Below are 23,196 nucleotides of genomic sequence, written 5' to 3'. Positions count from 1 at the left end.
ATCCTGAGCTGACCCCAGGATCATGACCCAAGAGGAACTCAAGAGTAGGACATTTAACTGACTGAGCCATCCTGGCGCCCCTGGGCTACAAGTGTTTTGAGGGCAACAGCCAGAGTTATTCAAGGGCCTCTAGCCCAAAGATAGGACAGGAAAGATTGGGTGCGTGTGCACAGCCCGTGTTGCCTGAATTAGGTGAGAACAAAGGGTGGTTTCTCATAGGAGATGGCTTGTGGATCTGGACGGAGGCTCTTTCCACCATAAAATGCCCCCTCTCCACATTCCTCCTTCCCCAACTTCATCATTCAGCCTGGGGTCCTGGGGGGGGTGGATATTTAAAATGCAACTGTTCTTGTAAAGGTAGGTAGGGTAATTCAGTGAGTTCCCTAATACTTTGCTGTATTCTAGAGCTTCAGATTTTCCTCCATCACCCCTACCTAAGGCCAGGGTATTGAAAACCCAGAGAGAGAGAGAGACAGAAGGAAAAGTCTCAGAGGATGCCAGGGAAGCATGGTTATAACATTTTGCTCAAAGCTGACCAGTGACTCATTTTACCTCCGAAATAACTGGCGTTAATGTGTGCATAATTTTGCATCTGTTGGGATGGCAGTGACATTCTTCACCCCCAAAGCCCTGTGGGGAGAGGCATTTTACTTTCTTCCTGATTCTTAGAGGCATCTGGGAACTCTTCCCATGCCCACCCCCAAAACAGCTAGCAACTGGTGGGAGAGAGTAAGGAATTCTGGGTTTAAAGCCAAGAGAACCTGGTTTCCAGTAACTCGGAACTAGCTCTGGACCTGCTTTCCTCACCTATACAGGATGGTGATGAAAGTCACACCTACCTCACAGGGCTGCTGTGGGGATCAGTGAGATAATGTCTGGGAATGCACTTCAGGGCCTTAGACAAATGTCGGTCATTTTATTGTTCATAATCTCCTACATTTTATTAAGCACATTATAATACTGTATTTTCCATGCAGACCAATGAGGCAGACAAAGGAGTCAGTGAAATTACTCCCATTTTACAGACTAAGAAACCAAAGTTCAAGTGATTTGCTTGAGGTCAGATAGCTATTTAGGGTCACCCAAGTCCAAGTTGAACAATATAATGCAATGTAAATGTATAATGTAATGTATATAATGTAAATGTATAAATGTAATGTATAATGCATTGTAAATATGTGCAATGTAAGCGCCTTCTTTTCCTTCCTCTCCCGAATTAGGGGTTGACCGCCCAGCTCAGGCAAGTCAACGCATTTGCAGATAGTGGCCATTCACCCCAACCTGTGACAGCAGTGATGGCTGACTGTCAGTAGCAGACTTGACCGTGGGACCCAGAGGCCTCAGGGAAAGCTTCCAGCTCTGAGGCCCCGCCTTCTGGCGGCCCCCAGCAGGAAAGCCAGGGCGGCTTCGGGTCTCCAAAGCCCGGCAGTGGAAATCCCCAGCCCCGGTGCGGGGAGGGTGGGAACCCACAGGCTCTCCGGCTCCCTGCTGAGGCCCACGAGCACACGTGGCAGGATGGAGGGTCCAGACTCTGCGCACCTGTGACCTTGGCAACTCCCCACCCTACTCCCAGCTCCAAGCCCTCCTTCTCCGCTACTCCCCTTCTTGGGGTGCGGGTGTTTGTTTTGACTCAAACTGGTCAGTGAATAGCACCCTTGTCTAGCGCTCCCCCTCTTTTCCCCTCTAGACCAGGTCCCTAGGAGGCTCATTCCAGGGTTTCTTTATTTTTGGACCTAAAAAAACCACACCAGCTTTTGCTGAAGACAGCGTTAGGCTACCCCCGTGCCCTGGCACATTGGCAAAGAGGAAGCAGGGAGGAGGCAGGAACCAGACGCGACTGCCTCTGCCTTTCTTCCCTTCCCTGCTCCCCGCCCCTTCAGGAAGAAAGCAGTCAGAGATCTGATCGCTCGCTGTGGCCGCCGTGCCAGCACCAACCACTACGTCCTCCTTTTCCTTCCACCCAGTTTTGCTCAGAGCGCCCGGTGGCCCGCGCGCCGCAGGCTGGGCAGGTCCTGGCGGGCGGCGCAGACTCCCCTCCCCAGGGGTTCTCAGCGAATCACGCTGTGCCTGAGCTTTCACGCTCTAGTGGCTCTTGCGTAACCCTACGCCCTGGCCTAAGTTAATACTTTTTTTTTTTTATTTTAAATACCAGAATTAATACTTTAGGAAAAGGCCAATACTTCCGCCACAGAGCCCGCCCAGGAGTAAATGTGTAAATTACCTTGCGGATCGCAGATCTATTCTCCCACCCCTAGAGCCCGGGGGTCGGTGGGTGGGGGTGGTTCCTGGCTCGCGGGGATGGGGGCCCTTGGAGAGGCCGGAGGAGGGCCCAGCCCAGACGTTTGTTTTGACCGGGTCCTGCTTAACCGCCAGGCTCAGCGTTACCAAAAAAGGCCTTTCTCCTGCCAGAGCACTTGGCCCTGCTGCTTTGCAAAGCGGGGGTGTTGTGAGGTTCAGCCTGGGCCTCTTCGAAGGCTGAGCCAGTTGGCTGCGGGGATGCCAGGCCAAAGAGTCCCCAGCCCGACCCATCTCTGCCAAAAACCGGCTCGGGGATCAGAAGGGAGACTGCACCGGAGCTTAGAAGGGAGCTTAGAAGTGCGTGGACACGCTGGGTGTGGCTTTCTCACCCTTAAGGTTGGGCTGTGGCCTCTGGAAAGGCCAAGTGGAGAGCTGACCTTTTGGTCCAGTTTGGGGATGGGGGGTCGAGTTCTCTGAGGGTGCCAGCTCAGATGGCAAACTGACGGGAGACACAAACTTAGGAAGGACATTTAGGGAGGACTGCAGGCGTTTCCCCTGGAGCCTGGTTGAACCTCTGGTTTTGCTTGTTTCCCAGACCCCACTGCAAAGAAGAGTCTCTCCACCAGATGCCTTAGGCTGAGTAGGCTGAGCACTCCCCACTTCCTTCCTTCCCATACTGTGGACGCAGTACTGTCACATGGGATTCGCCTCCAGGGGAAAATCCACCTCCAAAACATTGGTTCTTGCCTCTCATGGTCCTTGACATCCCCAAACACAGGCCATCTCAGACAAGCAGTGAGGACAAAACTGATCACCATAAACGATGGTGATTCTTGGACGGGGGTAGGGAATCATGAGAGCTATACTTTTTAAATTAAAGTATTATGAGACTGTAATGGAAGTTTGTTTAAATGCATGTTTATTTCTAACTCACTGTGTCTGAAGACACCCGGCATGTATGTGTATATATATATCCCTCCTTTAGTAACAGCGAAGACAGAGACAGACAGGGAGATGGAGACATATGTGCGCGCATACCAAACATAACACTGTGACATAGACTCCCAACGTGCTTTCTCTAGCAGCCTGGCTAGAGGGTTGGGAATAGGCTGCTGTTCCTCAGTATTTTTGGTTTAATAAAGGGATAGAATGAATAAATATTAATGTAAAGAAATGGGTGAAGCAGCCTAGCCAAACCTAATGAGCCTGGAGCCATGGGCTGCTGGGGATGTCACTACATTTTCCAGCCCTGTGTTTTGACTCACTCCAGGGTGGCTGGGGTGTGGGGAGGGCTGAAGTTTGGAAGGGTGAGGCAATGCTGCAGAGCAGCTCTTTACAGAAGGGTCACTGCTGGGAGCCAGTCAGCCAGGGAAAGCTTATTATTGTTGGGGGGTGCATAGTGAGCTCACTTTTTTTGCAGGAACAGAAATCCGGCTGCTCTGAGATGAAAGAGGGGCTCCCCCGGGCTCTTCCTTCTCCCTTTCTCCCTATCCTTAAAACTCCCCTTCCCTGGCTCCTAGGACCTCAGAATGAGTGGGAGAACCTTGTACTGAGGAGTTGCTGGATGGGAGAACAGGCTCTGAAGGTCAAGGGTCAAAATAAAAAAGACTTCTTGTTTCTTCAACTGAACTTTATTACAATTAGTAGTTAACAGTCGTGATGAGAATAATGATCCTTATATTTTATACAATTTACAAAGGGTTGTCATATGTTAACTAGCGATAGTACCCACGTTAATAGCAATACTAATAATAACCAACACTTACTGCCAGCTTCCTGGGGGGCTGACACAGCGCTCCAAACATGCCCACCTGCTGTATTTGTTTTAGTCTGTGGTAGTGGCAGATCCAAAACTTCTGTATGTGTAAGAACTCACTGGTACAACCTGTTTGGAAAGGGAAGGATAAGGGTTGGTTTTGAACGTGTATTTGCATAGCACTTTACATGAGAGGGTATGTTACAGAAGAATGGGGGGACTGATGGAAATTTCGAGCACTACAAACCATCTTTGAGAACCTGAGCTAGTCACAGCTACTTCTCAAACCAGATTTACTGGATTCAGATCCCAGCTCCATCTCTAATGGTCGCGTGACCTTGGGCAAGTTATTTAACCTCTTAGCGTTCACGACAGAATCTACCTTTTAGATAATATTGAGAGCTTAATGATGATGCAAGAAAATTACCTAGCAGTGCCTGGCTAACAGCAACCTCAGTGAGTTACCTCCTATTATGACAAGAAACAAAATGAAATCTCAAACCATCCTAGTAAGCTGGGAGCTATGATCTCATTTCACAGATGGAAAAGAGAGAGTCCGTGAAAGAAAGTAACTACATCAATGTCACAAAGCCAGTAAGTGATAGAGAAGAAATTCCAACCTGGTCCGCCAAACTCCAGAACCTGAAATGCCATTCTATTGCTTCTCCTCCTCCAGCCTTGCCCAGGATTCTCTCAATTTTCAGGGCGGTTGGGGGAGCAGACCCAGTACATAGAAGAATCAGTTGAACTGCCGTCACTATAGCTATGACCAACATATCTGTTCCACAATAAGCAATAATGAGGAGCAGTGGTTCCCTAACGTTAGAGAAAGTATGGCCTTGCTCAGCCTTCTGGGGCACTGTGGAATGAAATCACAGCACGTGAGAATTTTTGAAAGCTGCCACCGTGCTTTACAAAGAGATAGCAATATCATTAAATGCTGCCCCACCTTCTTTTATCAAACCCGGAAAAACCACTCACCTGTTCGGCCTCTCCAGCACCTTCCTCCTCCCTGCCCCCAACTGCAGCTGTGCACAGCCCATAGACTGTTTTCCATAAAGGCCTCCGGCTGCTCATAGCTTCTTCAGACATTCAGCCAAAATTTTTAGAGTGCGACTGGGGGGAGGAGTAGCTCACCCTGAAATCATTTAGCTCTGTCGTTGAAACTCAGGTTCCTACACCAGAGCACAAAAACAAATCGAAAAGGCAGTTTCTGGGCAATGGGAAACAGCTCATTTTGCAGGTGCTTTGGCATCAGTAGTAGCAATGAATGCAACATCCATATCGGGGGTGGGTGGGGGAGGTTTGATTACAGATGAAATGAGTAATACCCTATACGAAATTCGAACGAAAATCTTGAAAGTGGACATTTAAATGCACTGCTCGGGGTGGAGTGGGGAGCGGGATCGGAAATGACGCTTGTGGTTTTTAAATGCGTTTCTACTTGGGAAAGCCAGGCGGGGAAAGGAAAGGTCATCGTCTGTTTAATTTCCACCCCCCCCCCCCCCCCCCCGCCCGGGCCAGGACGTCCAGCATTAGCTCGCCAGGCCTCAGCTGTTGTACACACTCGGCGAGGGGGGAGGGGAAGGCGGAGGCGCGGAGGCGGGGCCTACTGGGAGGAATCTGGGCGTCCTGCCGCGCATGCGCCTCTCCGGAGCAACAAGTGGGCTCCACAGACAGAGGAAGTGTAAAGGGGAGGGAGGGGGGAAGAACTGGTGCAGAGCATGGCGGTGACGTCAGCGCTCCGCCCGGGCGGCATCCCGCGCGGCCAAGCCGGGGACAGCGCGAGCCGCAGCGCGAGCTGGAGCGCCGAGACGCGCCTCCGGAACGTAGAGTAACAATCACAACCCCACATTCCGGGCGAGTGCGAGCGGGAAGGGATGCGACCCGGGCCGAGGCGCCGCGCGAGCGCCCTGCAGCCAACGTGAGCGCCGCCAGCCGCGGCGGCCCGGGCGCCGGCCAGGCCTGGGGGCGGCGGGAGCCTGCGTGCGTGCGCTCCTCTCCTCTGCTCTCGTGCGTCCTGGAAGCAGTGGCCGCGGCGGCTCCCTCCGGCCGTGCAAACCCAGCCGCCGCCAGCGGAACGGCCGACGCTGCGGAGGGGAGAAGCTCCTCTCGGCTGCCATTCCCTCCCAACCCCCGGCCCTCCGGGGAAGCGGCGACTTCAGCAAGATTGGACCCGGGCACCGGGTGGCACTGAACCCTCTAGCCTTCGCCCCAGGGAGCCTGGCGGGGAGAGGACGCAGCTCGTAGGGGGGCCCCCAGGGGAGAGGAAGAGACAGCCCCCTTTCGAGCTTCCAAGCACCAGCCACTCCGGGGAGGGGGCCAAGAGCCAACGGCGGCCAGAACCCGGCACCCTCGCCCCCTCCCCTCGGGCCCGGAGCTTCCAGCCCGGGTCCGCGGCACCAGGAAGAAGGCGCCTGAGCTCCCCTCCCGACGACACAGCCGCAGTAGGAGGTGGGGGCGAGGAGCGGGCTGAACTCGTCCGCCGCCCCGGCAGTGGAGCCCCCGCGGAGAGGCGCTGCGCCGGCGGTGGAGACTCGCGCTCCCTCCAGCCCCTGGGGCAGAACTTTCTCGCCCCCCCTTCCTCCACCGCAGCCGGACTCCCTCCCCAGCCGGCCAGTCCTCCCGGAGGAGAAGGCGCCGCGGAGACAGCCTGGGCGGGGGCCTACCTTCCCCAGGGCCGGCATCATGTCGGCGGCGCAGGTGTCCTCGTCCCGGAGACAGTCTTGCTACCTGTGCGACCTGCCCCGCATGCCCTGGGCCATGATCTGGGACTTCTCGGAACCCGTATGCCGCGGTTGCGTCAACTACGAGGGCGCCGATCGCATCGAGTTCGTGATCGAGACGGCGCGCCAGCTGAAGCGGGCGCACGGCTGTTTTCAGGACGGCCGCTCCCCCGGGCCGCCGCCGCCCGTCGGGGTCAAGACGGTGGCCCTGTCGGCTAAGGAGGCGGCGGCTGCAGCAGCGGCGGCAGCCGCCGCCGCACAGCAGCAGCAGCAGCAACAACAGCAGCAGCAACAGCAACAGCAGCAGCAGCAGCAGCAACAACAACAGCAGCAGCAACAGCAGCTCAACCACGTCGATGGTTCCAGCAAGCCTGCTGTGCTGGCGGCCCCGTCCGGCCTGGAGCGCTATGGCCTGAGCGCTGCCGCCGCCGCCGCCGCGGCTGCCGCCGCCGCGGTGGAGCAGCGTAGTCGCTTCGAGTACCCGCCACCTCCGGTGAGCCTGGGAAGCAGCAGCCACGCCGCGCGGCTGCCCAACGGCCTGGGGGGCCCCAATGGCTTCCCCAAGCCGACACCGGAGGAGGGACCCCCGGAGCTGAACCGGCAGAGCCCCAACTCCTCTTCAGCCGCGGCGTCGGTGGCGTCTCGGCGCGGGACGCATGGTGGGCTAGTGACGGGGCTGCCCAACCCGGGGGGTGGTGGAGGCCCCCAGCTCACGGTGCCCCCCAACCTGCTGCCGCAGACTCTACTTAACGGCCCGGCCAGTGCCGCCGTGCTGCCCCCACCGCCGCCCCACGGCCTAGGCAGTCGTGGGCCCCCGACGCCCGCGCCCCCAGGGGCGCCCGGGGGCCCCGCTTGTCTTGGGGGCGCCCCGGGCGTGTCAACCGCGTCGTCCTCGGCGTCGTCTTCGACCTCGTCGTCGGTGGCGGAGGTGGCTGTGGGTGCTGGTGGAAAAAGGCCCGGCTCGGTCTCGAGCACAGACCAGGAGCGCGAGCTGAAGGAGAAGCAGCGGAACGCCGAAGCCCTGGCCGAGCTGAGCGAGAGCCTGCGCAACCGCGCGGAGGAGTGGGCCAACAAGCCCAAGATGGTCCGCGACACGCTGCTCACGCTGGCTGGCTGCACGCCCTACGAGGTGCGCTTCAAGAAGGACCACTCGCTGCTGGGCCGCGTCTTTGCCTTCGACGCTGTCTCCAAGCCCGGCATGGACTACGAGTTGAAGCTGTTCATTGAGTACCCCACGGGCTCAGGCAACGTGTACTCCAGCGCATCTGGTGTGGCCAAGCAGATGTACCAGGACTGTATGAAGGACTTCGGCCGGGGTCTCTCCTCCGGCTTCAAGTATCTGGAGTACGAGAAGAAGCACGGCTCTGGGGACTGGCGTCTGCTTGGAGACCTGCTGCCTGAGGCCGTGCGCTTCTTCAAGGAGGGCGTGCCCGGCGCCGACATGCTGCCCCAGCCCTACCTGGACGCCAGCTGCCCCATGCTGCCCACGGCGCTGGTGAGTCTAAGCCGCGCCCCCAGTGCGCCCCCGGGCACCGGGACCCTGCCGCCCGCCACCCCTTCGGGCCGAGGCACAGCCGCCAGTCTTCGCAAGAGGAAGGCGTCCCCCGAGCCCCCGGACTCCGCCGAGGGCGCCCTAAAACTGGGCGAGGAGCAGCAGAGGCAGCAGTGGATGGCGAACCAGAGCGAGGCCCTAAAGCTCACCATGTCGGCCGGGGGCTTTGCGGCTCCGGGGCATGCCGCGGGGGGTCCGCCCCCACCGCCTCCGCCCCTGGGACCCCACTCCAACCGGACCACCCCGCCCGAGTCAGCCCCTCAGAACGGGCCGTCCCCCATGGCCGCCCTCATGTCGGTGGCAGACACTCTGGGCACGGCGCACTCGCCCAAGGACGGCAGTTCCGTGCACTCCACCACTGCGTCCGCGAGGCGCAATAGCAGCAGCCCGGTGTCACCGGCCTCCGTGCCCGGGCAGCGCCGCTTGGCATCGCGGAACGGGGACCTGAATTTACAGGTGGCGCCCCCGCCGCCTAGCACCCACCCGGGCATGGACCAAGTGCACCCCCAAAACATTCCGGATTCCCCTATGGCCAACAGCGGGCCCCTCTGCTGTACCATTTGCCACGAACGTTTGGAGGACACGCATTTCGTTCAGTGCCCATCCGTCCCCAGCCACAAATTCTGTTTCCCTTGCTCTAGAGAGAGTATCAAGGCCCAGGGGGCCACCGGCGAGGTGTACTGCCCCAGCGGAGAAAAATGCCCTCTGGTTGGGTCGAATGTACCTTGGGCCTTCATGCAGGGGGAAATCGCGACGATCTTAGCTGGAGATGTTAAAGTGAAAAAGGAGAGAGACCCTTGAACCACAAGACCGCCACCTCCTCTGCCCCTGACCAGCTTCTCTCCGATCCAGAGGGCCCCTCCCCCACCCACAGCGACCCTCCCTCCCCTCACCCCCAAGATGTAGAATTGTGAATATAACAAACTGCAAAAAGTTAGTCTTATGTATAGACATTATTTTCGTCGTATGTTTCTATATTTTGAAACAAAAGGTATGTAACTTCTTCATTTGAAGGATAAGCTGGTTTGTGTTAAGCAGTATATTGGTTGGGTCATTTGCATCATTTCGTTAGCATTTATTTGGTGGCAGAGTGTTTGCCTAGGTACAGAATTAATAGCCCTTAGCAACGACTGCTGCTGGTGTGTATTTTTGTAAATGTTATGCACTCTCTGAAAGGAAAAAAAACACAAAAGAAAATGACTTTTTTTTTTTTGCCAAGGCCAGTGTTGCTGCCTAAAAAAAAAAAAAGATGCTATAAAATGGTGAAAGCTTCTTTCTAAACAGCCCCAAGAGTTGAAGTCTTCACTTTATTTTGTTCCATTTTGTTCTGTTTTGTTTTTTGTTTTTCTGTTTTGTTTGCAAAATGGTAAAGGGGGGGGTGTTTGGGGGGGCGGGGTGTTTTCTGTTGCAAGTTTGTGAGGGAAAATGTTTTGGTTTGTTTCTACTGACCTGAATGTGTTGGATCTTCACGTGTTGTTTTGTTTTTGCTTTATTGATGCACGGATGCTTTTGAACAGTAGAGCGAAATGCTAGACATGGGGAATCTGCTCTGTTTGTCCTTTATACATTTCTGTAGTTAACAGAACACTGTAATGTGCCTTGGAGCTTAGTAACTTGTAATAAATTCAATTGATATTAATTCTGCCCCGAGTCAGCAAGTGTGTTTTTCTAGAGCTAAGGCCACATAGTTCCAACATAGGGGACACCCTCCCTACCAACATAGAACACAAATGCTGGTGCCGCCACAAACCTTCGGAGGAGGTGGCCTCTGGGGAAGGCCCCGTGCTGGGGGACTGCCCCTCCCCCCCCACCAGGCTATTTACATTCACCTCTGGGGGGGTGGGGTGGGGACAGTTGCTGACTAAGCAATTTCTGTTTACTCTTCTGCATCTCTATTTTCCCAGTGAGCACCCCAGCTGCAAATGGCATTGTCGGGAACTTGCCCTGTGCCCTCAAGTGTGTGCTGATCCCCAGTGCAGCTGTGACTTGTGCAAGTGGGAGAAAAAAAAATAGGATGCTTCGTCTCTTAGATGTGGCAGAAATCACACTTAACTGCACATATAAAGCAAAAATGCCACAGAGCTGGGAGCTGTCAGTGGAGGCAGGCGGGGTGTGGGCACCAGGGAAACAAATGCATGTACTGAGCCAGGAGAGTTGCCAGCAGCTTCCAGCTGATGCATTGGAAAAGCAGTGCCACCTCATTCATCACTCGTTTTTTCTACCCTCCCTCCTTCATGATAAGTATTTCTAAAGGCAGAACACTTCACTGGTCGGAAGATCATTGTGGGGAATGAGGCAAGAGAGAAAAAAGCCAAATCCAGTTCCTGAGGCAAAGGTCACTTATGACACCAAATAAAACCATTCCCACTGGTGAAAAAATTCAAGTATTCATCTAATCAATCTTCCTGGCGGTGTTTGTACAGAAGGTACAGAGGTACAGAAGGGTAGGGGACCAGGACAGTACTGTCCTTTAGAGCTCTGAGCCCCCTTGGCTGAGACCAGAGTGAAACTCTCCCAGAGCTAGGGCAAGGCAAACAAACCTGGTATGGACCTTGTACTTTGTGGGAGGTGAATGGAACAGTAGAAAACAGGAGGGAGGTAGCAAAACAAAACCCGTCTGAAATTCATTCCTGGTCACACCTGGACTCCCAGGAAGGGGGCATGCTGGGCCAGGTCAGCTCCCATGAAGGTGAGGAATAAGTGAATAAGGGGAGAGACTTGGTGCCTCACCCTACTCCTATCAAAGAGGGTGCAGGAGCAGGAGGGTAGGGAGGTGGGTATGGGTGCAGGCATGTTTGGGGAAAAGCAAATCACTGGTTAGCCCAGAACACCGGTGTGGAGGTTGGGTAGGTGTTGGGACTCGCTGTTAATAACACCCTTTTAGTTTCTGTTCCTGATTAACCACCACCATCACTGAAATAGTGGAAACCATGATTGTGTGTGTGTGTGTGTGTGTGTGTGTGTGTGTGTTAGGGTGTGGCTAACTGGCAATTGATGGATCTGCAGCCTCTTAATCCTGGTACATGGGAGGTGGCTGTCTCACCTCTTTAAGAATCTCCCCACATATAAATAGATATGCGTGTCAGCTTCCTGCAAATGTGTCCGTGCATTTTCATCTGCTGCCAAGTGTTGTATTGGTGCTTATGAGTCATGAAACCTATTTTCATCCTCAGGGGTAATTAACTTGGGGGTGATAATGCATAGCAGACTGTAGGAAGAGTTAATTCTAAAACCCATCCTTGCCTGGCTACCAATCACGTATTTCACTTAAAGGTCTGGGTTGGTTTTTCTCATAAGCTCATTAATAAAAACCAAGCATGTTTCGCCTGGAAGATCCTGTAAGGTACTCCCAACCCCCACTCCCAGCACACACACTCTTCCAATGGGTAAAGCTCAGCAGCCTGAGAATACAGAGAGTGTCACGGGTGTAATTTAACCACCATTGAATGAAGGAGCCGTGGGTGCCGCCACAGCACTTAACTGCGCATGTGCATTTCGATGTGTGGATTACCTGTGGAGATGCGGTCCAGTTCAGTGGCTGCAAGTGGGAGTGGGTCCTGTTACCTGTCTCTGTGGGCACCGCCGCTGCTGGGGGCCTGCCACTGTGTCTTCATTGCTGGGGTGTCAGGAACTTTCAGGATTACAAGACCCTTGCCTTAGTGCACTTAGGTAGGAAAGAGCCTGTCATTAGGAGCTGAGAACAGCGTAGTTGCTCCCCCTTCTTGTTGCTGGGTGCATTATTTTCAGGAGCGGCGGTAGCTGTAATAATGAGGCATCCAGCAAAGGCGGCCAGTTTGGTTTCACGAAGGAAGACTGCCTTGATGAGGCCTGGGGGAGAGGCGGGAGGGAGTGGGAGGGAGAGCGAGGGTTGGGTGGAACTCAGGCTGGAAGTGAATTATAATGGCACAGTTAATTAAAGTTTACCCTAGCCAGGGGCCATTTCTTAAATGGCGGCTCTCCCTTCTCTTTTTTTGGAACCATGTGACCTTTCTCTTTGCTCTGACCCATTCAGCCGGGAGTCTGGTTGTCTTAACGGGTCTTGCTCTGATTCCGCGGCTAGGTTCCCCCTTCCCCAAAGCTTTCCACATTGCACGCCTAGGAAACGTTTTCTTCTCTGGCACGTGAGGATTCTTAGGGGTTCAGAGATTCAGTTGGAGATCCTGGGTGAGCCTAGACTCCTTCATTACCCCTGGCTGGAGCTCCCCAGTTCCCCCACTTCCCCTGCAGAGCCAAGGTGGCTAACATTTAACAACCCATATTGTATTTACTTATATGTATTATTTATACGACTAATCCAAGCTGGATGTTTCTTTTAATGGGCATGGATGTCAGGCAAGGAGAGTTTTGAGGGAAGGGGCTGATGGGGGTCATTTTTTGACGTTGACCTCTAAAGACTGCACCATAGGAGAGGGTCACTGTGTCCTGCATCGACACATGAACCCACTCAGCTCATGTGGGCATGCTTGCCTACGTTATCGAATGGAAGATTCGTGGGTGCACTTTCACGTGCCTCCGGCCCAGACTGTTAATGTAATGACTACTGAAATTCACTTTTGTTTTCTCTCATACTTTATCAAATCAAGGAAACGAGAACTGGGAATGACCTTACTACGGTCATCTAGTGAAGTGCTTTCTAAACCGTTTTGAGGTCAGAGATACCGCAGAAAAATCTGATAAAGATACGGATCCTTTCCCAGAAAGTACAGGTGCCCTCATATACATGGATTTGTAAACATTTTTTCCTCTTTAGTATCAATTTTATGTATTTATTTTTAAATAGATAAAACATTTCTTTGCTACAAAATTCAGAAGGTGTCAAGGGGGTATACAGCCCTATAAGGGCTTTTCGGTGTCATTGCCCCTCTGCACCCCCCCTCGCCCCCGTTCCCTTCTGGAATGCCACCAGTACTACTCAATTTTTAAAGGAGTCTATGCACATCTAAAGTTCAGCCACAGAACCTGAGATTAGAACTTAGGTCTAGTCCATCCACCTTGTAAAGATAAGGCTGCCAAGGCATAGACAGGGGGAATAAATTCCTGTGGTCACGCGGTGGCAGAACTTGGACTAGGTCCCTGTTAAGGACCAGCTCTAATGGGTATTTTCTTTAAAAAAATAAAATAAGTAAATAATAAAATAAGGACACCTGGCTTAACTGGAACAGTGTATGGCAAAAGGTGACAATGAGGTAGAAAAAGGAGTAGGAGTGCCTGCGCGGGGAGGGCTCAGTGTTTTTGCATTAACTCTCAAGGGACTAGGAACAAGCATTTGTCCCTTGGTCTCTTGTAGGCATTCCACTTGGGGATGGGGATGTTCAGAGAAGTTTCTAGGTTTCTGACTGTAAAAGTGAGGGGAATCGGAACCAATGGAGTCTTAACCTTTAAGCTGTGGATCTTCACGCTACCTCCCCCTTTGCTGATAAGAAACTTCTGATGCTTTAAACAGATAAGCAACCATCTGGGCATAGACGTAAATAGGGAGAGAGAAAGATCAACCAGGACACCTCCTGCCTTCTCCTGAGCTAATTTGGGACTTCTCTCCTTTCTCTCCATCACCCTCCTCTACTTGGCCCTCTCTCCCTGCTGACAAAGAGGGAACTGAAGGAGACAAGAGCCCCCCTCCCTCCCCGCCTTGGCATCATGTGCTGGGTAGATGTCCACAAGGCCATCCAAGCTTTGGGCCAGCCTTGGAGGAGGGCTTGATGACTCCCATTTTACAGATGTGTCAGCTGAGCTCAGAGAGGTTAAATACACAAGGGCAGCCCTGTTATGTAATTCAAGTCCAGGGCACCCTGGAGCCTGGACTCTATCCCAGGACTCCAAGGTTGTTCCATGCAAAAGGTCTCTGACTTCTGATCCTGAGGGCCCAAGAAATCCAGGCTCTGAGCTTACATATCAACTGTCAGCCCTCTTTCATCTTCCAGAGCCTCTGTGTGAACCTGGCCAGTGCCAGGGAGCAAGGATGCACACAGGAGGGGCAATTGGGAACCTCCTAGGAGAGGGGCTCTGCGCTGAACTCAGGGAGTCTCTCTCTCTCTGCCCCTCCCCCTGCTCGGACTCTCTCTAAATAAATAAATTCATTAAATCTTAATCTATCTCAGCTTTGACTGAACAGAGAGGTGGGCATGAAGCAAAGAAAGGTTCTCATTTCTCTCATTTCTAAGGCACCTTGCTCCTCTGGAGAGCATCAACCTCACAAGCCACCATCTTCTCTGGCATTCTTGCTTGTTTTAGGGGAACAGAAGTGGCAATGAACTCTTGAGCCTGGCCTGATTGTCCTGTCTCGTTGGGGCCACAGATGTGCATCCACCCTGTATAGGAGACTGTGTGTAGTGTGTATGCAGTCTGTGTTTAGTCTTGGGGTTTGATCCAGGAAAACTTACCTCTCTGTGAGCGCCACAATGTGGGCCCCGAATTTGATGGGCCCCCTGTCCAGGTTAGACTCCAGAGAAGTACCCCAGCCTCCTAGCAGGTGTCCAACAGGAGTGAGCAGCCTCTGCTCACTCCAGGCCATGGCTCTGTAGCAGTCAATTCTTCTGCACATCTGAGCATGTCCCATGCTTTCTTGGAAACCTCCGTTAGCTCCCTGTTGCCCTACAGGATACAGACCAACTCCTTGGCTCCACCATTTCCCTCTGCGAGGGGGAGGGTAATTTAATTATTAAAAAGACATTACAGGGGCGCCTGGGTGGCTCAGTCGGTTAAGCATCTGCCTTCAGATCAGGTCACTGTCCTGCAGTCTTGGGATGGAGCCCCACGTCAGGCTCCCTGCTCGGCAGGGAATCTGCTTCTCCCTCTGCCTCTCCCCCCTTGTGCTTGCTCTCTCTCTCAGATAAATAAATGAAATCTTAAAAAAAAAAGATATTCCATATACATGATTAAAACAAAAAGAAAATCAAACAGCATGAAAAGATCCTCAGTGAAAAGTTGGTCAGTCTCCTTCCACTTTCAGGTCTTTAGTCCCCCTCTCCCGAGGGAAGAACTTCTGACAGTTATTTCGGGTACAGTTTTAGTATTAGAAGCACAAAGAAGCTTAGGTTTATAATACATATCTCCTGGGGATAGATCCTGGGACAAGCCAAAGATAAGAAGGAAGGTCCAAGACAAGCAACTGACTTGGGTCAGAGCCCCAGTCTGGGTCTGGGGTGTCTCCTGACCCCCTAGCTAAGGATTAGCTGTAATTCTTCATAGACTCCTGGACAAAAGGCACACGCGCAACGTATGTCCTTTGCCCACACACAGTGCACCTGCTTTGCTGTGGTGTGTTGGGCTCCTTGAGTGAGCTCCTGTGTGGTTCAGATGGTTCTCTGGAGGGAATGGGGGTGGGGAGAAGTGGGGCAGTGGCCGCAGGGGCCAGGTATCCCCAGCAACCTAGCGTCCAGAGCCTTTCTCCTCAATAGCTGTGTCCCTTCCTCTCCCCGCACCACGACAGACAGCTCGGTGAAGCCGGCAGAATTGCAGACCAGAAACCTGTGACTAAAAGAACGAGCAAGGGAGGAACATTATTGTGTGTAACCTTTGGAGCTGACAGAGGGTCAGGCATTGTCATATCCTATTTCTCTTTCATTAGGGCTGCTTGTTGCTCTCACTCTCCTGTGACAGGAAAATACCCCCAGGAGGTGCTGTTATTGCTCCCATTTTCCAGACAAGATAACCAAAGCAGGGAGCCGTAAATACCTCGCCCCTGCCCGACCTCACTGCTGCAGGTGATTCACAGGCTCCCCTCGCCCGGGCTTCCCCACTTCCCTTCGCAGGAGCGCAGACCCTTCTATGGACGCCTGGGTTTTGTTGCGAGGAGTGAGGAGCAGGCGGCTGAAATCCCCCGGGTTAGTGGCTCAGCAGCCGCAGTGCCGGGGGTTCGGCCGCCTAGGAGAACAGGTATTTGGGTCGCTGGGGGCGCCGGGGCGACGCTGGCCGCCAGCACCCCGGGAGTGGCAGCTGTGGAATGCCGGCCACGTGAACGCGAAGGAATTAACTCTGCGCCCCTGGGTCTTGGCCCAGACGGTCATGTGACCACCTCGTACACCACCCCCACCGCCCCCACCACCCCCACCCCCTCCTGCCGCAGCCCCCGCCCCTCCTCGTCTGCTGTAGGCCCGCAGTGCTCGGTCTGGCTAGAGCCGGGCAACCGGTTCCTGACTCATGGTGTTGCCAGCATGGCCAATTAGCTGGGGGGCCAGGGAGCCCTCCGGAATTAGGATCGCCTTAGGGGAGGGGGAGAGAGAGGCGGCTGGGAGCTTCTCCGGTAGGCGGAGGGGGAAAACTGGGGACCCCAGAGAAAGAGATGCTGCGGGGTGCCCCCCCCACCCCGGCCCTTACCTGGGGTTAAGCTGCCTGGCCCTGCCACAGAAGGGTCTTCATGCCATTTGGGTGAGTGGGACAACTCAACTGGGGCTGGGGCAGGCAGGGTCGGCCCTAGGCGGGCAGGGGGAGCTGGCACCTGCAGTTGGTCATCAGCCTCAGGCACACCCCATGCCTTGTAACTGACTCCTACCTGGGCTCAGCCTCGCCCCTCCCCTGCAAAGGCAGAAGGGGTCAGCAGGTACCTGCCAGCCACAGCCGCTGCCTCCAGCGCCCTGGGGAAAGGGAGGGCCTCTGACAGCCTGCACCAACTTTTCTTAATCCCACATGGTTCAGGTCAAGCCCTTCTTCTCCCTGGGAAGCAGCTGAGTCAGAGCCTGCAGCCTCCTTATCCAACTTCATCTCCTGTCCCACCTGCCAGTGGCTTCCTCCCAGGGCTCCCTCTCCTCCCCACTGAGGCCAAGTGCCTGCGGCAGGGTTCCTGTTCCCTCAGGACGGTAGAGGCGACTGGAGGCCCCTAGAGCCCAGGCTGTCGCTAGTCTGAAAAGGTTGCAGCCTCTCCTTTTGGCGCTCCCAGCCCCTCTGCTAAAACACACAGTCAAGTCGGCAAGGCTCTCAGTGAGTGTGGGCATTGTCGCCACCCTTATTCTTGCTTAGTTCAGGTGCACCCTCCCCTCCGTGACTCCACCCCCTCTGCTGGCATGGGTAAGTGCTCTGACAATGAGGCCACAGGAGCACAGATGGGGTCTGTCCCATCTGGGGCACTGGCAAAGACCCTTCCAGAAGGTTGGGGAGAAAGGGGCTAGGAGGCGGGGGATCATGGTTCCACCAGAAAAGGGCAAGGAGTTGGTTTGGTTTCACTGGTATGTGGGGAGAGGTGAGGTGGGACCAGCAAGCAAGGCCTCCTGAGCTAAGCTGAGGAGCTTGAAATTAATCTTGAAGGGCCTTTGAAAAAACGTGAGCAGAGGGACGCCGTCTGGTGTGCCGTTTGAAAAGATCTTTCTGGCAGGAGCATGAGGACTAGATTAGCTCAGAAAGAGAATCAAGGCTGTGAAACCAGGTAGAAGGCCGTTGTAGGGGTGCCTGGGTGGCTCATTCGTTAAGCTGCTGCCTTTGCAGCAGCCTGGGCTCCCTGCTCAGCGGGGAGTCTGCTTCTCCCTCTTCCCCTGCTTGTGTTCCCTCTCTCACTGTCTCTCTCTCTCTCTGTCAAATAAATAAGTGAAATTTAAAAAAAAAAAAAAAAGAAAGAAAGACAATTGCAGGATTCAGGCAGGAGGTGATGAAGCCAAAGTAAGGAGGGACCATGGCGTCGGGGGAGGGGCACAGAGGTGTTAGGTGGAGAGAAGGCAGGCTCTGGTGCTAAGATGCACTCTGGTGCATGAAGGACAGGCAGAGGGAAGAAGGAGGCAGGGGTCGCCCTCAGCTCGGAGGCCCTGGGAATGCAGCATGAGAGCAGGTTTAGGGGAAGAGGTCTGGTCCCTTTTGGACATGGGCCTGAGGTGCCATGGGCCAGCTGGGGGGAGAAGCCAGGTAAGTAGGTGGATGTGCCTGCCTGAACCCTGCAGACGGGTCTGGGCAGGAGCCGAGAGGGGTTGTCTTCCTTATGAGTGGTGGCAGAGGCATGCGTTTGGATGAGGTCCCAGGTGGGCAGAATGACAAGGCTGTGGAATACTGTGGACACTCACCTTCCAGGGCTGGGGGAGGAGGTGAGTAGCGGGAGAGGTGGGAGGGCAGCCACAGGAAGGCGCGTCCCGCCTGCCAAAGAAGATGCTTCGGGATGGTGTCTCGGATAGGGCTGGCTGTTGGCTGAGAAGGAGGAAGATAAGGCAGCAGGGAGGTCCCTGGAGACCCTGGCCCTCGCAGTACGTGCAGGATGGAGATGGAGGGCAGTGTGGGGGCAGCAGAAGACCCAGCTTGTCCCAGAGTCTTGGCTCTGAAGGGAAACAGAGAACTTGGCAGCCAGGGGGCAGGTGGGCGGAGTCTCTCTGATGCCCGAGGAGACAGAAGCATGTCCATAGGGGAGGGCTAGTGGAGAAGGAGAGGTTGAGTATACCAGAAGGGGGATGTAATTAATGAGTGATAGCCCCCATGGGAGGAGACTCCAGGAGAGGCAGTATGGGACTCCGCAAAGTCAAACTGGGAGTCTCCGTGCACATAGCGCTGACTACGGGCCAGGTGCTGTTCTAAGTGCTTTACATCCCCTAACCTGCTTAGGTCCGCATGATAACCCTACAAAGCGGGTGTTGTTATTGCCCACATTTTACAGAAGAAGGATCCAGACATAGAAAGGTTAAGTCGCTTGTCCAAGATTGCAAACCTACCATGCGATGCTGCTGGTGCGCCAGGACTTGAACCCAGGCTCGGCGCCTCCGGAGGTGTGGCGAGGTCAAGGGCATGGACTCTGGAGCCAGGCAGCCTGGGTTTGTATCTCAGCTTCTCCACTTATTTGCTTCAGCTCTCTGTCCCTCCGTTTCCCCTCCAGGAAAATGGGCATAAGAATTCTACCAGTGCTGTTGGGTGGATTTAAGGTATAAATGCCTGTAAAACACTCAGAGCAAGGCTTGGGGCATAGAAAGCACAGGGGGAGGGACTCGCCTGGGATGGAACTGGGTGTCTGCTAATTAGGTCACCTGTCCTGGTTCTCAGGCCTGGGGTGCTTGACTGTAATGACTATCAGGACCTACTTCTGGACGTGGCAGAAGCTGAGAGCAGCATGGCCAGGCCGGAGTGAGTTGGGGTGGCAGCTTGCGGCTTTGGCCCTCCAGAGGCCCAGAGCTAGGCTAAGACCTGTAGTATTGAATAAAGCCTGCTGGACGACTGGGTGTGTGGCTTCCCTCTGCCACCAGCCAGCTGTGTGCTCTGAAGCCGGTAGTGAACATCTCTGAGGCTGTTTTCTCTCTGGAGGATGGAGATGGAGTGACCACATCACAGGGTGGTACGGGGGTTCCATCGGCTGCTGCACGGACAGTACCGGTTCAGAGTTCATGCTTAGCAAGTGTTTGCTGTCACGCGTGTGGTTGGGGTAGCAAGGTATTTGGCACGTGAGTAACACGAAGTCTGTGAGAGAAGAGGCCCTGCCCCTCCCTGCCAGCCTGGGAACCACCTTCCAAGGAATAGGTGGCCAGCTCCCCGTCCACCATCTTTGGCCACCTCTGGCCAAGAGCTTTGCCAATTCCAGAATGAGTGGAGGGAGAACAAATCCCACCTCTGGTCCAGCGGTTGGAATTTCAAGCTGCCAGATCTCTCCAGAGAGCCTCCCCCTCCAGGGGACAGAGCTCTGGGCTGCAGTCACTGTGCTGCCTTCTTTTCAACCCCCCCCATGTCCCCTCCCCTTTCCTGATCCTTGATTTACCCTGAGCTGGATTAAGACCTTTAAGCAGCCCTGAGAGCTGAGAGGTTGAGATGTAAACCCCCTCCCTTGCCTGCAACCCATCTACGTACAAACTCAAAATAAAAACCTCTCTAAACCTTAAAATCAGTGTGCGGAAGTCCAACAGACTTCTGATATTTTTTTCCCCCAGGATGACTATTTCCTTGCTATTTTTGAAATACTAGGAGCCAGCCCTTTAAAAAAACCAAAGCAAACCAGAGCGCTGTTGATGCCCTTTTACTGCCGGTGCCCTAAGCACATGCTTAATCTGTCTGTTGGGCCACCTGGCTTTGCCTGCCCCCTCCCCTGTGCCAGAGCCGGACAGAGGACTGGGGCATTGGGTCACTCTTCCCAGAGACTTCCCCCACCCCAACCCCGCCCCAGGGAGAGGGAAGCCCTGGGCCAATCAGTTGCTGCAGGGGAGGTGACGTCAGGAAAGCCCAGAAGGTTCCACTTCCGCCCCCACCACGGGTGCACCCTCTCCTCCCCACTAGAGCAGCCAGGGCCAGCTCGGGCCCCCGGCCAGTCCTCCAGCTGGCCAAAGACGGCTGGGCTGCGTTAGTCCCCAGGCCTGCTGCCCCGCGCTCCACACCTGTCAGGCAGGTCTCCTGGTCCCAAGCCACTTGCCTCCCTGTTGGGGCGGGAGCCAGCAAGTGCAGGCACTACTTCTGCAGACCGGCTCTTCCAGATCCTGCTTGTAAACTCTGGTGAAAAATGAACCTCACGTGTCTGATAAGGAGGGTGCTTGGTGGGAGGTGGAGAAGGCAGGCAGAAAGCTTTGCACCGGCAGGAAGACCAGGCAGGCCTCCTTAAGCCTCTCCTTAAGAGAGGCTGATTGAGCATCCTAGAAAATTCTAAGTGGGCGGGACCTTTTAGAGCGGTTCATTCTGCAGAGAGAAAACAGGCCTAGAAAGAAAAGGGCAGGGAGTTTCCACAAGGTGACCACCAGACAAATGGCCGTTGTCTCAGTCCTCCCTTGTCCCTGGGTGAGGCAGGAGGAGGACAGTCCTCTACCTCCTGTCTGCTCCTCCCCTGAGCACTCCCTGACAAAGTCAGGAGATGCCCCGCATCCCCGCCTGCTCCCCCAACCGCTTTCTTGCTCAGCTGTCCCCCAGCCAGCCAGTGCCCTGCACCCATCCAGCTTGTCGTCCCCTCATCTCACCAAGGGGAAGAGACATTCATCGAGGGTCCAGCCCGTAGGAAGCCATATAGTCTTCTCGATTAATAAACCGAAGCCAGAGGTTAGAAGGTTTCTGCAGTTAGTTTCACATTCCAGGAAAGAGAAGGAAAGGAATTGAGTGGATTTGGAGCACTTTACAAGGGCAGAGCCTTTCTTCTACTGGATTCTGAGCCTTGGAACAGCCCTTTGTGAAAAACTCTGTCCCCGAGACCAGCCCCGGAGCCAGAGTGTCAAGGCACAGGCTCAAGTTTCAAGGTCTCCTCGTGGCCATGCTGGGCGCCGGAGCCTGTCTCCCCACCTGTGTGTGCCCTTTGCATCTGCAGCACTGTACCCTACGGCCCCACTCAAGGCCATGGCCTGCGCTGAGCAGGCTGCACTATCTCATTTCCTCCGCAGGACGCCCACGTCCGAGCTATGATTATCCCGCCTTTTCACAGACGGAGAAACTGAGGCACAGGGACTTTCCACGAGGAAGATGTGGACCTAGAATTTGAACCCAGGGTGGCAGACGCCGAGCCCCACCCTACACTTTCAGCCCCTCGTCCCCCGTCCTGTCGTCGTAGGCTTGGGGGTATCAAGCCAGCCGTTCAGAGTCTCCCGGGGCAGGGCAGGGGCTGCGGGTCCTCATTCCGAAGCTGGTGTTGACAGATGGCCACTCTGGCGAAAGGCTCGGCAAGGAGGAATTGCAGATAGGGGCTAAGGGTGCAGCTTGACATGTGTGTCTTGCTCTCTTGCCCTTTTTTGGCATTCTAGCTTTGTTTTCCTTGCTCCGGGGGACCGACCGACTGTATGTTTCCTTCCTCCCTCAGGCTCCCCTAAGAAAAGGCCCTAAAGGACAGAAATGGGGTGTTCGCGAAGAATTCATTCAGCCTTGGGGATTAGACAGAAGCGGGTTCGAAGTTCTTCTGTATTGGTGATCTTGGCGAAGTCACTCAGAGCTTCGAACTTCTGTTCTGTGAAGCAGAAAGCATTGCACTTCCTTCCAAGCGTGATGAAGGGAATCGAATGAGATAGCAAATGATTGTGAACTAAGCATGAAGTCCTCTCTACTTGTGGATCGGGATGTGTTATTATCATTCTAAAGGAAGAAATCAGGGTGGGGTTAGGGAAGGTTGTTGGGGAGAGACAGGCTGTTGATAAAGTGTATTGTGTGTCCCAGAGCCCTGAGACACTGGGGACCGAGTGAAAGCAACAGATGGGCTTTGCCTTACCTGGGAGCTGTCCTCTGGGCCCTTAGGGGTAGCAAGAAACTCACTCTGCCTGGGGGCAAAGTGGCAGCTTTGCAGGGGGAGGAAGGGAGCGGTAGGTGCTCACACCGCCCCAGGCTGAATGCACCAATGGACCCTTCCAGAGTGCAGGGCCCCAGGGCCTATTGCCAGACAGAAGAAGCAGTGACATTCCCTTCCCAACTGATAACACCCCAAGAGTCCCCCCCCCCCCCCGCCCCCCGTAGAGGGGCTCTCTGACCTGTCCGGAAAGCTGACTGGCTGCACCTGTCAGGGACTTTTGTTTCCAATGAGCCTGGTAGCTGTGGGGCCATTGGGGGGATATAAGGAAAGCGCCTACACAGAGCCAGGGGTCTGTGGCTAGAGGAGGAGGACACACTCTTCCTGGATTATGTAACCATTTACCCCAGCCCCCTGCAGAGACGCACAAACAACAACTGATAACTCCGAAGAGATACTGATCTGGTTGGGGCAGGTCATTGAAACCAGGAACAGTCCCTGCCAAACAGGAATGTCCTGCCTCCCTTAGCAGAGCAGATGCTTGGGTTATTTGGGAGGAGTGAGAGTGTAATCACATTCTCAGAGTCAGAAAGCTTGGCCTGTCCTTGCTCTGCTGGGTCTTCTGGTCAGTTACCATTTATTTGGCTTTTGGAATATGGTCATAAATAAGCCAGAATCCTCGTTGATAGGTTCAGCCTAGTGGGGAAGAGTTCCAGAAACACACAGCTTGATAGTGCAGGAGCCACTGTTTTAGGTTGGGCACTTTGGCTTGGGTTTTGACAAGTGAGTAGGAGTTCAATGAGCAGCAAGGGGGAAATTCCAGGTCTTAGTTGTTCAACGCTTAATTTAA

At 54.4% G+C, this 23,196-nt stretch overlaps 1 protein-coding gene and 1 long non-coding RNA gene across 2 annotated transcripts in view; one reads left to right on the top strand and one right to left on the bottom strand.

Moving 5' to 3' along the window:
- The window catches only part of LOC309866181, a 30,014-nt gene extending 27,132 nt beyond the window's left edge, over positions 1–2,882 (bottom strand). Inside the window, exon 1 of the long non-coding RNA XR_014312485.1 lies at positions 2,222–2,882. This is a non-coding gene — a long non-coding RNA (uncharacterized lncRNA). The remainder of the gene's footprint in view (positions 1–2,221) is intronic.
- Positions 2,883–5,580: 2,698 nt separating this feature from the next.
- IRF2BPL (interferon regulatory factor 2 binding protein like) lies at positions 5,581–9,911 on the top strand. The gene has a single exon (XM_082733644.1). The coding sequence runs from the start codon at positions 6,683–6,685 to the stop codon at positions 9,071–9,073; it is 2,391 nt and encodes a 796-aa protein (XP_082589770.1). The 5' UTR covers positions 5,581–6,682; the 3' UTR covers positions 9,074–9,911.
- The last annotated feature ends 13,285 nt before the right edge of the window (positions 9,912–23,196 follow it).

Source organism: Mustela nivalis (assembly GCF_964662115.1).
Source record: "Mustela nivalis genome assembly, chromosome: 6".
In the NCBI taxonomy this organism is placed as follows: domain Eukaryota; kingdom Metazoa; phylum Chordata; class Mammalia; order Carnivora; family Mustelidae; genus Mustela; species Mustela nivalis.
The sequence above is the reverse complement of the archived record's forward strand: the minus strand, read 5'-3'. Positions and strand labels throughout refer to the sequence as shown.